The sequence below is a fragment of the Mauremys reevesii genome, linkage group 5 (assembly GCF_016161935.1).
Source record: "Mauremys reevesii isolate NIE-2019 linkage group 5, ASM1616193v1, whole genome shotgun sequence".
NCBI lineage: Eukaryota > Metazoa > Chordata > Testudines > Geoemydidae > Mauremys > Mauremys reevesii.
This window is the reverse complement of record NC_052627.1, coordinates 88,047,565-88,061,720: the sequence shown is the minus strand read 5'-3', so window position 1 is coordinate 88,061,720 and position 14,156 is coordinate 88,047,565. Positions and strand designations below refer to the sequence as shown.

Below are 14,156 nucleotides of genomic sequence, written 5' to 3'. Positions count from 1 at the left end.
CCCTGCAGAGTTCCATTACCGTTGCACCCAGAACCCCTCAACAAGCCTCTGTGCATCCAGATCCCCCCTGAGCCAGCCATACCCAGTTTGGCCCTCACAAAACCCTCTCAAGCCACACCTGGATCCCCCTCACTAAGCCCCTCTACACTTGGATCCTGCCTTGCTGAGCCTGCCTGCCCAAATGGAGCATCAGGGCCTTGGAGTGTTTCTGTGGTAGGCCCAGGGTTGGTGGTGTCAGGGTTGGGTGCAGCCTCACTGCTGAGTCCATGTCCCAGGGAGAGCTGCACAGTGATCTCCCACCTCTGTGCAGCCAGTAGTCTGTGCTTCCCAATGCCATACTGGAGCCTCCACATTTATTTGACAAATACAATTTGCAGAATTTGTAATGTTTTGGCACAGAATGCCCTCAGGAATAGAAGTTGTAGGAGCAGAAGATGATGAGGAAGTGGTTTAAACTGCTTCCCTTTGTGCTGCTGATATTAAAGACTGTGGTGTGGAAGTTGCTGAGTGAGGAATAACGACTTCAAGGCTCCATCCACCCCAAAAGCTTAAAGTAACTTCTGCCCCTGCTGAAAAATGGGAAGTTAGAGATGCATCCCCTCCCTGGTTCCAAAAGCCTCCACTGCTTCTTCAGAACCAAACTAGTATCCATGCCTTCTGGGGAGCTAAGAACTAACTGTCCCTTTCACAGCTGTCAAAACCTCCAGGTTTCCCCTGACAAGTTCTACAATGGAGATCTTCGTCAATTCAAAAATGTGCAGCACATGGGTAGTTTAGCAGTTTGGGCAGTATAAATAAAATTCAATTTAACATAAAAAAATTAAACAAAACACTACAGTGATTAAACTGAATGAGAGAGAGAATCCATGCTGCATAATTCCAGGATCTCTGCTGCATAACTGAGGTCTAATGTGCTTCATAGGATATGAGCCTGGGTTCAAGTAAACAGAGATTCTCATAAAGGTCTCAAAGAGAGGTGCCGTTAGAACACCAAGAACTATATTTAAGGACGGGAATAAGAAATTGAAACAATAGGTTCAGTTTTTCCCACTGCTTTTAGGAACCTGGACTTATCCACACAAAAGTGATCCACTGCACACATAACACAACCCTTCTCTCCCACAGACTTCCTTTGTGACCTTGGGCAAGTCATTTAGTCTTTCTGTGTCTCAGTCTCCTCCCTCCAAAATGGAGATGATAGTATTTTGTTATCTCAAATCGGTGTTGTGAGGATAAGTACATTAAAAAGATTGTGATTTGCTCAGATATTATGGTAATGGGGACCATGTAAGTACCTATAATATAGAGATAGATAGAATAGTGTTGCAATAGCTGCAGAATATATATTAATGGAACTGGAACTTGGATAGTTTAGGAAAAGACAAAAATGCGTGTCAAGTGACCATCAGATAGTTAATGAGGTTTTCTGCTAGTAAGTGTCACGCAGCCCAGTGTGGAATGGGGGGCATATGGAAAAGGATCCTGCGTAGCCTGGTCCCATGGAACTGGGTTGGGGACTCGCACTTAAGAGGGAATGTATACCCTTTTTTAGATCAAATCTTCCCCCATAGGAAAGATCAGATGTTACACAGGTGCCATCCCCACCACACCTACCTTATCTATAGCATTGCAAGCTATCAACATGTACTAATATTTGTGCTACAGTAGAAATGCAGAAGCTTCTGTTAACAGTTAATTCCTAACTTTTCCTGTTTATGGTACAAAAACACTATACAAGACTGTTCTACACCAAGAAGTGATCTTAAGAATTTATGATTATTAATTACATTAGATTACTATAGAATTATTTTGAACATATTTGTTATATTACCTTCTAGTTTAAGATTTGTCCCTCCACATTCAGTAACTCCAATGAACCTGCCCTTTATCTGACCATTTCTGTACACAAAAATTGTGGGTAAACATCTGTCATGGTAGTTTTGAATACAGCTGTTCACAATGGCTTTGATAAACTTGATTTCTGGAAACTTTCTGGCTAGCAGGCTGAGATGCTGGTTAACTAGTAAGCACAGTGGGATGCTAGAAAAAATTGGATAGGTTTGATGAAAGTTCTGACACAACAGTTTGAAACATGCAAGAAAATACTAGAATCCATACAAATAACCTTTCAAGAATAGAGTTTTTACATGGAGTCAGTATGCTTCTACTGTGTTCTATAATGGGACTTCCACTACAGCTTTCTTCTCTGGCTTCTCCTACAAGGAGTCTTATGGAAAAGGGCTGTTGAAATAAAAATCTAAAATATTTACATGAATGTCATGATACATATACTGTTGGTTATTACTCCTATATAAGCTCCACGTGCATAGGCATGCGCAGTACATTTCATTAGGGTGAGCACCCAGGGAATTTTATTTATTTTTTTAAGGTGAACATCATAAAGGTTGGGGGGTGGGAGGGACTGCGGGGCGTGGGAGGGGTTGCGGTGTGCAGGAAGAGGCTCAGGGCAAGGGATTGGGGCAGAGGAGGGGTACGGGGTATATGAGGGGGCTCAGGGCAGGGGGTTGGAGTGCATGGGGGTGCAGGGTGCAGCAGGGGGCTCAGGGCAGGGGGTTGGGGTGCAGGAGGGGTGCGATGTGCAGGCAGGGGACTCAGGGCAGGGAGTTGGGGGGCAGGATGCAGGAGGGGTTTGGCAGGGGGCTCAGGACAGGGAGTTGGGGTGCAGGAGGGATACAGGGTGCAGCCAGGGGGCTCAGGGCAGGGGGTTGGGGTGCAGGATAGGTGCGAGGTGCAGGCAGGGGGTTTAGGGCAGGGAGTTGGGGGGCGGGGTGCATGAGGGGTTCGGGGTCCAGCCCGGCGCCACTTACCTGCAGTGGCACACTCCCTGGCTGCCTACCCTGGCCCCACGCCACTAACCATGTCCCTGTGTGGCCCCTGGGGGGGACACAGGGCTCTGCGCGCTGCCCTTGCCACGCCTCCAGATACCTCCCCCGAAGCTCCCATTGGCCACGGTTCCCTGTTGTGTTATCGCTGTGAACCCGTGAGGTGGTAAAAATGATCTTGCCCGCTTGGCATCAAGTACAGCGCTAACGAATTCCAGTGTTTACACTGGGGTTAGTGTGGACTATTCAAAATTGATAAGAAGGCCCAGTTTTTAAAGAGGGTCATTGTACTGTGGACTGCTCAGAGCGCTTCAGTCGCAGTGGCACTTTGAGAAGGCAGTCATCTGTTCTCCAGCCACCACACTTAAAACTCACTTAAAATCACTACCAGTATCTCAAAGCAATCAGCTGTGCACAGACCCTGCTCGACTACACCACTGTGACGGGTTGGATCGCAGAAACCCCCTGGGGAACTGCCAACTGATGTGCCAAGACTACTTCTGCCCCTGCTTTCCCTGCCCTCCCAGCTTGGGACTTCAGTGCCCTGCCTGGTTTGAGCCAGACCCACTAGCCTGCTGCAAACCCAGACCCAGGTCTGAGCCACGTCCCCTAACAGCTGTAGGCTTAAACTGAAAGCAGCTTAAGAAGCGTTCCTGTCTTTAACACTCAGATGCCCAACTCCCAATGGGGTCCAAATCCCAAATAAATCTGTTTTACCCTCTAAATTGTTTGCTCTCCATAACACTGATTGAGAGGTATGCACAGCTGTTCCCGCCCTCCAGTATTAATACATACTCTGGGTTAATTAATATGTAAAAAGTGATCTTATTAAATACAGAAAGTAGGATTTAAGTGGTTCCAAGTAATAGCAGACAGAACAAAGTGAATTACCATGACAAATAAAATAAAACACGCAAGTCTAAACCTAGTACAGTAATAAAATTGAATACAGATAAAATCTCACCTTCAGAGATGTTTCAATAAGTTTCTTTCACAGACGGGATGCCTTCCTAGTCTGGGCATAATCCTTTCCCCTGGTACTGCCTTTGTTCCAGCTCAGGTGGTAGCTAGGGGATTTCTCATGATGGCCACCCCATTTGTTCTGTTCCACCCAATTATATATCTTTTGCATAAGGCGGGAATCCTTTGTCCCTCTCTGGGTTCCCACCCCTCCATCTCAATGGAAAAGCACCAGGTTAAAGATGGATTCCAGTTCAGGTATCATGATCACATGTCACTGTAAGACTTCATTACCCACTTGCCAGCACACACGTATACAGGAAGACTTACAAGTAAAACAGAGCCATCTACAGTCAATTGTTCTGGTTAATGGGAGCCATCAAGATTCCAAACCACCATTAATGGCCCACACTTTGCACAACTACAGTAGGACTTCAGAGTTATATTTCATATTTCTAGTTTCAGATACAAGAGTGATACATTTATATAAATAGGATGACCACACTCAGTAGATTATAAGCTTTGTAATGATACCTTACAAGAGACCTTTTGCATGAAGCATATTTTAGTTACATTATATTCACACTCATCAGCATACTTTCATAAAATCATATAGAGTGCAACTTCACAGCGACCATGGCCGACGATCAATCACAGGAAAAGTCTATGAGCAGGGTGTACTGAAATATTAAAGTACGCATCCTGTAGGTCAGGGGCAGAGAACCAATCCCGCTGTTCCAATGCTGGGATGATGGTAGATAGGTTGACCATCTTGAAATGTTGTAGTTCGACAAACTTGTTGAGATTGCGAAGGTCTAGGGTGGGGCACCAACCACCAGACTTCTTTTGTACCAGGAAGTAGTGAGAGTAGAAACTGTATCCTCTGTATTGCGGAGGGACTGGTTCTATGGCTCCCAGTTGAAGAAGATGTCTCACCTCCCCCCACAGGATGGCCTGAAGAGGGACAGGGAGGAGGGCTGGCAGGATGGTATAGCTAGGAAGGGGATGGAGTAACATTCCATTACTATTTCTAGGACCCATCTGTCTAAGGTAATGAGCATCCAAGATAGTAAAAATGGAGCTAGGTGGTTGCCAAACTGTCGGTGTGTAGATGGTGCTACAGATGGTAGGAGCAACTGGAGCAGGCACGAGGTTCTCTAGACCTTGATCACACCTTCAAATTTGCTGCTTATTAGAGGGTGTTTGGGACAGTGTCTCTCATGCAGGTGATTGTCTGTGCCTGCTGGGAGGTCGGCGACAACAGCATTGGTTGTCAAACTGCCCCTGTGGGTAGTATGGCTGAGGGTGAAATCGTGGAGGGAGCTGATATTTCCCTGATCTTCATTTTGGCTGTGGTGCTCTCTCACTCTTCCACCTACACCTACAGACACCACACCAACTGATTGAAGCACTGGTCAAAGGGGAGAGCCTGGCTGAAGGGCAACCAGCCACCCTGTGGTGAGAAGCATCTAAATTTGTAAGGGCTTTGAAAGTGTTAAAATCAGCTTAGAATGCGTTTTGCTTTTATTTCATTTGACCAAATCTGACTTGTTATGCTATGACGTATAATCTCTTAAAAGGTATCTTTGTAGCTAATAAATCTGTTTATTTATTCTACTTGAAGCAGTGCATTTGGTTTGAAGCGTGTCAGAGACTCCCCTGGGGATAACAAGCCTGGTACATATCAATTTCTTTGTTAAATTGGCAAACTCATATAAGCTTGCAGCGTCCAGCGAGCATAACTGGGCACTGCAAGACGGAGGTTCCTAGGGTTGTGTCTGGGACCAGAGATATTGGCTAGTGTCATTCGGTTGCACAATCCAAGGAGCAGCCCAGGAGTGGGGGTTCTCACAGAGAAGCAGGGTAAGGCTGGCTCCCAGAGTCAAGTATTGGCATGACCTAGCAGATCACTGGTCCAGAAACACCAGAGGGGAACATCACAACTATAATTTATCCTATAGCAATTCTGCTTGCAGTATTTTAACCCATAAGAACTGCCTGGGATGGGTGATGGTGAACTCAGAACTACCAGCGCAAAACTATTAGCATACTTCCAGCCTTCAAAACAATGATTATCTTGGCACCAGAAGGTTGGATAGAAGCCTTATGTTGCTTCCGAATGCTTATATTCTCAACATTGGTTGTTGAAATTTTGACAGAGAAAAAGAGGAGCTCCAATGACTCTTCCAGATTTCACAAAAAGGCATATATCTGAACTTCAGGAACATTAGACCTCACTGCGTCTCCATGAGAATTGAGACAGCTCTGATAAAACTAATGGATTTTACTCACTATTTCACCAATTTGAAATTTCAAATAGCATGTGCACTGTACTCTTCTGAATCCTTTACACCCCGGCTTTTTCCTTCCTTTGTAATACAAATGGTAGTGAATTCTGACACACAAACATATTTTCATCTCTCTTCTCATATTTGTCTACATATTATGTATCTGGCACCAGTACCTTTGGTATTGTTGAAGCCAACAACTTGAGATTTCTCAAATGGGCTTGACTTTTAGAAAGTGCTGAGACTCCATCCTCTGGAAAAAGAAACAGGCTCCTTTAATATGTCTCAATTCGGGCACCTACAATCACCAATCACTGTTGAAAATCTTGGCCTATCCTATTTAGGCCTGAAGAATACTAAATGCTCATGAGAGATTCTCAAAATAGTCTCATCCAATTTGGATGAGATTGCCAAGAGAGAGAGAATCTGTATCTAAGGCCCAAAGCCATATTCAAGACAAAGCTAGGTATTGCAAAGGAGCAAACTGGCTAAGAAACTGGTAATATCCCAGGTTGCTTTATAAAGAAAGATAAGTGCTATTTTGATGTAACTTCATTTTACTTAGAATCTCTCTCCAGGTCATTACAAGGTCTCTCTCTCTCTGTGGAATGAGCAAATGATGAACACAGTTGTGCAAGCTTCAATTTCAGAGGCCAGGGATGTTCATAAGACAATGGAGAAAGGTTTAAAGTCACTCTTCAGCAAACTGTCAATCTTCTGGTCTTTAGGAGCACCTATTCCATCCACACGGATGGATTTTTCCTTTACAGTGACTAGTTTTGGTTCAGAGGAAGGAACGAAGAAGTTAATCTTGTGAATCGAGAAGAACTTAGTGGCCTTTTGTTGAACTTGGTATAACTTTTGGAAGGCCCTAATGATGCCTTTCCTCTTTACTAGGTTGGATCATTTGGAGTTCACTGTCTTTTCCAGTCATTTGTGTATGAGGGAGACTGCTTATCCTATTTTCCTTAGTTTTGTCTTGAGAACTTTTTGTGGTGTCCAGAACTGGATCCACTCTTTTTAAGACAGAATAAATAAGTTACATAGTTTACTTTGTAATTCAGAAAAAAATCCATCCGGGACTGTCCCTGGACTGGCAACTTCTGCTGAAGCCTTGTGGGTAATGAACTGAAAAGTCTATGGGTGATCAGAAGACAGGAACTGAGCACTCATACTTGGGCCCTCTCTGGGATGCTTAGGGCAAAAGGAGTCTGCCATTATGACAGTATGGAAGGTCCCACACCCTATTTTTAATAAGCATTTATTTCCATTTGACTGATCTGATCCTTGATCCTGGAAGGAAGGCTTGTTTCATGGCAATTGAATGAATAGTGGAAACTGCCTCCCAATGTACTAAGAAAAAAGCCATGTCCTGTCTCAAAAAACAAAACAAAAACACAAAAAACCAAAATAACCCCCTCGCCCACAGAGTTCAGCATCGGAGTCCTTAGATCTTACCACCGAATCCTAATGCAATTACTGCTACCATTAGGGAATTCCTTGGAGAACTGCTAAATTAGGGAAATCCAAATCCCAACCTTCCTCAATCCTTCAGGAAAGACTCTCACCCTACCAGACTGCTGATCTGTTGAAGGGAGAGAATGAAAGAAAGAAAAAGAAAAAAAGGCAGCAAAATCCTTAGAGAGGAATCTTGAAGGAGGGCTACAGAGGACCTTTTGCGCTACAGCACAATTCATGTCTGCCAACAATAGCTAGCAAGAAAGATCTTTTGCATTACCTCTATGTGAGTCAAAGGTGAAGAAATCCTATGTAGTGCACTGATGGAGCAAGGAGGACCAACAGAGGAGAAATCTTGTTTTCTAAGATTTCTTTTCCCCCAAGTGGGGATATAGTAAACAATGATATTATAATCTATTTTGCATATATCATCTTTCTTATCATCTCATCATCTTGAATCTTTTTTTGCTAAGTGTTTTAGATTCTTAAATAGTTTTGAAAAATATAATCATAGCATTACCTTGATCTATATAGATGAATTACAACCCACACATCCTTCTGAGCATTTGTGACTTCTTTCACATATTGCTCACCAGAAATTTCTCTCAGATCCCCATATTTTTGTCTTTTCTGAAGAATTTTCCATTCTTGCAACCGTTGTTGCCTATTTCAGAAACAAAAATTATTTGGTACAATTTTTTAAAATTTATTTTACAGTAATATCAATTTTGTATCTCTTAGTTCCTTTGAATAAAAACCCACCATCATTTATGGTTGAAATATTACAGCTATGATTTTCAACTTTTAGTACTTCATCCTGCTTTTAGATAGATACTGTTGTACATTTTGGAAAAGTGGCAACAGTTTTTGAAATGTGGTGCCAATTTTTTTAATAATCTATATCTGACTGCCTTTAAGTTTTAATGGAATAATTTTGTGCTAGAAAGCTTCAGTGCTGGCATTTAGTTAGTGAGACAACACTTGAAGATAGGAAAGAAACTATATATACTCCACCAGTCAAGGAACATTAAGGATATAAAATATTATGGAAAAGAAAGTTAAAGCAACAAACATATTACATGTCTGTATTGATACTGCAGTGAAGACAAGGCAAGCAACACAAATTCAAAAAAAAGTCAAAATGTTTTTATGATTCTGAAAACAAAATAATGTATTGAGTAAAGCAACCCAGAGTTTAATACCTTACTGTTGCACAATTTTGTAATGAAAAATTGAATGCAAAAGCACTAGGTGGCAGTCTTCATCTATAAAAATAATGACAATGTAGCAAGTGAGAAAAATTCACAGCCAAAGGCCAATTTTTATTAAAATTTATTGAAATAAACAAAGCCATTGTTTTAAGTCAGCAGTTGACTTTCTTTTAAAAAGTGTTAAACAAAATACATTTAATATATTCTTACCATGATGTGTAAGGATTTAAGTGCACAACTCATGAGAACATTCTTTTAAAATTCTTTCTATCATAAAATAGTAGTAGACACTTGGAATCAACACCAGTCTAGTATTTCTAAATTGCTACTATTTTAGCAGTTCTAACAATACAGGAATATACTATAATGGGCATGGTTCAAATCCAGTTCTGGTTTTTAGTTCAAGTGGATAGTTTTATCACATTGATACATTTATTTTGTATATGTCTGTTGCAAGGCATGCCTCCTACTGAAATAGTGTCATGTTGCAGGTAATCCCTGCCTCAGTTTCTCTTCTCTCAGGCCCCTTTAAGAATTCTACACAGTTCAGATGAATGTAAGACAAAATTCCCTTGCTTTGGTTCTACTTTGTTAAACCCAAAATAAATGTGAATTACGTCTCTTTCTTTGGTCTCAGGGGTTACACAGTCCTCCCCTTTGTGGCTGGTGGTCTCTGGGAGATTTTTTCTGTAAGCACCCCCCTGTAACTGAGCTGAGCACTTGTTATACAATCAACTGCCTCGATGGACTCCTTAAATTAGTTTATTGCAGATAACCTGAGCCCAGATCCCCCTTAAAGGGGCAAGCAACCTCATGACAATGTCATACACTGTATTTTTATGAGTCATTGTACAGTACTACCCAAAGATCTTGGCAAAATACTTTGTAAATTATTGCTATAAAATACTTGTTATACACACAGGGTCAATAAGACTAAATTGACTATACCCTAAAAATCTTGGGTGTAAGCTTCTATGATTTTCTGACCCAGAAGCCAAAGTGCTTAGACATATTGACTCTGCATCATACTGTATGTAAGAAAGCATTGTATAATGATATTAATAGTTTATCAGGGATTTGAGATTATGTATAATCATTCATAATAAATACTGTGTATATATAAAATATTAGTTAGATAAAGCCATCCTTCTGAATTAAGAAATAGGAAACCAAATAGAATGGGTACTAGATAAGGGGCAAAAAAAGAAGGTTCTGCATATATGGGACCAACAATAGATGTACTAAAAATCTTTTACAAATACTCAATAGTATGCACTGTCTATATGTGCTAAGGGTTCTAAAGTAGTAATCACAGTGTGTGAATGAAATACTGTACCACTGAATCTTTACTTATAAATACACTACACATACATTTTTCTTTATTGCCAGCATATATCTTTAAATCATTTACTCTACCTGCAAACCAATACCATCCAAAGGCAAAGTAATATTTTTCTAACTAATAGAACTAATAGAACTAATTAATCCCTAATTAATTTTAGCTGAATATTTAATTTTCAAATATATAACTATGTAGGTAGTTTTCTTCCTTTCAGTTTGGGGATGGAATTTTTCTTTATTCCATATGTGTGAAACATCCTAAATAACAATATGTACTGTGAATATGGCAAGAAACATCTTACTGTACCTATACATTTCAAGAGCTTTCATATCATCCTCATCAAAGTCATCTTCAGCTTCATTTAGTTCTTTAAGAGTCATTCTTTCATATGGTTTCACTAGAAAGAACAAGCCAAATAATTAGTCAGCTTTTGTCCACTAAAAAGCTATGCATATTTCAATATTGTTATGTGCAAAATTTTTAGATGCAGGCAGGAGAGCAATATCAGTTTGAAAAACATTTCAGGTCTCACCTATAAATTTGGCCAACACTGGAGCAACCTTGGGCAAGAAAGAGAAAAATAACTGAAGTTTGAGTAACTATAAGTTACTTTATATGCTTTGTCATTTTCATATTATGTTGCTCTCAGACAGTATGACACAACATAACATGGTAAATTGTGGATTTAACTATGTCTGTACTGGGGTTAAATTTTCATAGGAGCCTCAGATTTCCCATTTTGTTCCAGCCATTTTGCATCTTTCAGGTAATGCAAAGTCTTTGGATTTTGGCCAGAAGCGACCAACAGAGAATTCCCCTTACAACAGGAGAAACTCCCAGTGTCATAAAGCAACTTGAGCTAGCTCCTACACTATCTGCATCCCCGCCACCAATGTAAAGGGCATGCTGGGAGTTGGAGGAGGCAGAGTGGGAACGAGGCAGGGGCATGACATAATTCTGCTCTACTCCACGAATCCTCCACTGAGATAAGATCCCTAGACTGCTTTAACTCATGCTAGGAATGGCTGGCACAGAATCAGGGAACTGTAAATAGCTTCCTGACAGCCTCCCAAAACCTACATCAAACAGGGCTGAGGAAGAGGGCAGAATTGAGCCTGCAGTCTCTACATCCGCACTAGCAGTTGTGCACATGGATGTTTTGAGGTACTCTAAATCTTTGCTTTTGGTACACATGCTGACTAGATAAGCGTAACTACCTAGGCCCCAATCCTGCAAATACTAAAATGTGTTTAACTCAGCACAACGAGTAGTCTTATTGAACCTCCTGGCACATAGTTAAACATACGTGTAAGCATTTGCATGATAGATGTGGGCATGCAAATTAGACCCCAAAGTAATAGGGAATGAAAATATTTGATGTGCCAAGTAGGGGACACAAATTCAGAGATCTCTTGAAAACTTTGCCCTTATTATTTTGGGTCACATACACGGTGTAAAAATTTGTTTTGCAGTGCTGGATACACAAAACACATGGGGAATTTGAAGTACTGGAAAGCAGTTACAAGAAGACAATTTTCTGAGACATATTTTCCTTCTGAAGATTGATTTTCTGATTTGATCCCCTTTGTTCTTACCAGTTTGTGTGGGTAGATAACTGATCAGTAGTTTGTTTGAATGTCAATATTGCTTACGTCAACCACCCTGTGTGGTAAAATCCGAAAGTAGGTTTTCCTTGTCCAATAGTGAATTGTTGATTTGTCTTTTTACATACCGTGTACAGTAATATTTGTTATTAGCACATCTATATATTTTATTGTGCTATTATTCTGTTATTTTACAAGTATATTGCACTGAATAAAATAACCAATCACAAATAAATGAAAATTAAAAATAAAAAAAGCTACCAAATAAAATAACCAAAGTATTCTATTTTAAAGAGTGGAATTACGTTAGAACTTTTGTGTCATGATAAATGTTTCTGAAGAGTCCTCAGATCTTCATACTTTGCTATATTAAGAGCATAAATTTTAAACTTTACTTGCCCTCTGCTTCTTTCTGTAAACGTAAAACCATTTCTTCAGTTTCATCTTTTGGCTCATCTTTTGGAGGTAGAATTCCAAAATCTCTTAATATATCATTCCATTCCGTATCTTCATTTGGATCCTATTTTGAAAATATGAAACAAAACAAAAAAAACAGGTTAATCTACTCCTGTATTGTTGTTTAAACAAGAATGTTCCCTTGTGCACTTTGACATATAATAAAGGGCATGACATTACAATAAAATAGGTCAAAATTATAGCCAAGCCTGGACAAAGAAAAGACAGCAGTACATTCTAGACTATTCTATCCAGGAGAGAATTGATATCACAACTTCTGTATTGATTGCTAAGGAGGAAATATTGAATTTATGAATACGAAATATAAAATCAAGCTTAGAAAATTGAAAACAAAAATAAACTTTCTTTTAAATCAGTATTAACATTAAGAAGCCACCATAAATACTATGACTAATGGTTCCTTTTTATAATATAGAACACATGAACGTGGACTTTTAAAAATATACGGGAACATCAATGGGACACTCAACAGAAAGAAACTGCTCGCAATTTGACAAAATTATATTTTTATTTCATTGAGATTACGCTTGCTATAAGAAGTATCTGTTTATTATAGCAATTTATTTTGGAATGATGGAATATCCGAGTAGGACAACTGATGTATATCTTCAGATATGGACAACAAGAAAATATTCACTTATTGTCATAACAGATTTCTAAATTAGGTAGTTAATCAAAACACGTACAGTTAACTCTGATATACTACCTTATTTGTAAATGCCACAACGTTTTATGGTGGAAACAAATAGCACTGTTTTAACATATAAGACAAAAGGTTATACAAAAAAGTGCTTCATAAACACTGTTCACTTGAACCAACATGCAGTCCCTGGGAAGGAAAACGATACCTATGAACAAGAACACTACACAAGACCTTTCACATAATGAATGCTATTTAATTTTTTTGCTTGTTGGGTAAATGCTCATAAACCATTCCACAAAGGCGTCACAGTCTAAAATCCCACAGCTCAAATGCTAAAATATATTTATCTCAAAGTCTGCTAAGGGTGAAATCATTCCTTTAGCGCTTAGGGTAATATATACCTAAGAAAGCCCCGAAGAAAGACAGAAAATGCAACAGTACCACCACCTCAGGTGCCAGACTGTGTGTGTGTGGGGGGGGGGAAGGGGGCGCCAATAGGACCCAGAGTGTAGAAAATTGTGTCTGCTGCTGGTGCATATGTATTTTCCCTGCTCTCGATACACAGAGATGGTGGAGTGCTGTGCTGGAGGAAGGAGGGCACAAGAGACGTAACAGGCAGGCAGGAGAAAAAGGGAGAGGCAATAACAGAAAGCTGCAGGGAGAGAAAGGAGGAGGAGCCTCTTATGTACCTCTCTAGCACCCACAGGAGCCTGGACTGATTAACACCAGCTTCTCAGGGAGCTTCCTGTTTCCTGCTGCTTCCCTGAACCCACTTGAGGAGAACAGGCAGTCAACTGAAGTAGTAGGAGCCAGTTAGGCCCTTAAGATGCTGATATCTTCCCTCACTCAGGCCCTGCTACCAGCCTGCTTATTTGTCCGCTTCAACTGAGTGTTGAGAGCCACTATAACGGGCACAGAACAGCAGTCATGAGTGAAAGAAGAAAACGCCCCTCTGGGGCAGTATTCAGAAGAAGAAAGAAAGCAAAGGAAGCTTTTCTATCTAAGCAGGAAGGAGCTCTCCTGAGATACACAGACACAAACGTTCACGGTGAGCCTTCCGGCCCCAGTGAGGATGTGAGTAGCGAGGAGATGCCTGATCCTCCAGTTAGTCAGAGTGCAGGTGACCTGGCAGCTACTGCAGCATTCATATCACCATCTCAGATGGATGTAACCATGCACATTCCTGAAGAAAAGTGTAGATCAGAGAACAGTGTGGTGGAGGTGCAAGAAACTGCTGCTGCTGAGTTTAGTTCCTTAAGTCTAGGTGATCCAGGACTGTGGACCCACTTGAGCAGTAGCCTGAGGGACTTCCTTGTACTGCATGGGCCAT

The 14,156-nt window shown here is 40.7% G+C and overlaps 1 protein-coding gene across 4 annotated transcripts in view; it reads right to left on the bottom strand.

The window, feature by feature from the left end:
* Positions 1-14,156, bottom strand: part of PDCL2 (phosducin like 2) — a 38,552-nt gene that overhangs the window by 5,905 nt on the left and 18,491 nt on the right. For 2 of the 4 annotated variants that reach the window (XM_039539409.1, XM_039539410.1), the window contains exons 2-6: positions 12,106-12,226; positions 10,635-10,662; positions 10,409-10,499; positions 8,070-8,213; positions 1,832-2,040 (exon numbers count right to left, since the gene is read on the bottom strand). In XM_039539409.1, coding sequence (XP_039395343.1) covers positions 1,832-2,040; positions 8,070-8,213; positions 10,409-10,499; positions 10,635-10,662; positions 12,106-12,162 — 529 coding nt within the window. In that variant the 5' untranslated portion in view covers positions 12,163-12,226. The remainder of the gene's footprint in view (positions 1-1,831; positions 2,041-8,069; positions 8,214-10,408; positions 10,500-10,634; positions 10,663-12,105; positions 12,227-14,156) is intronic. The other 2 variants (XM_039539408.1, XM_039539407.1) reach the window with 1 other exon arrangement.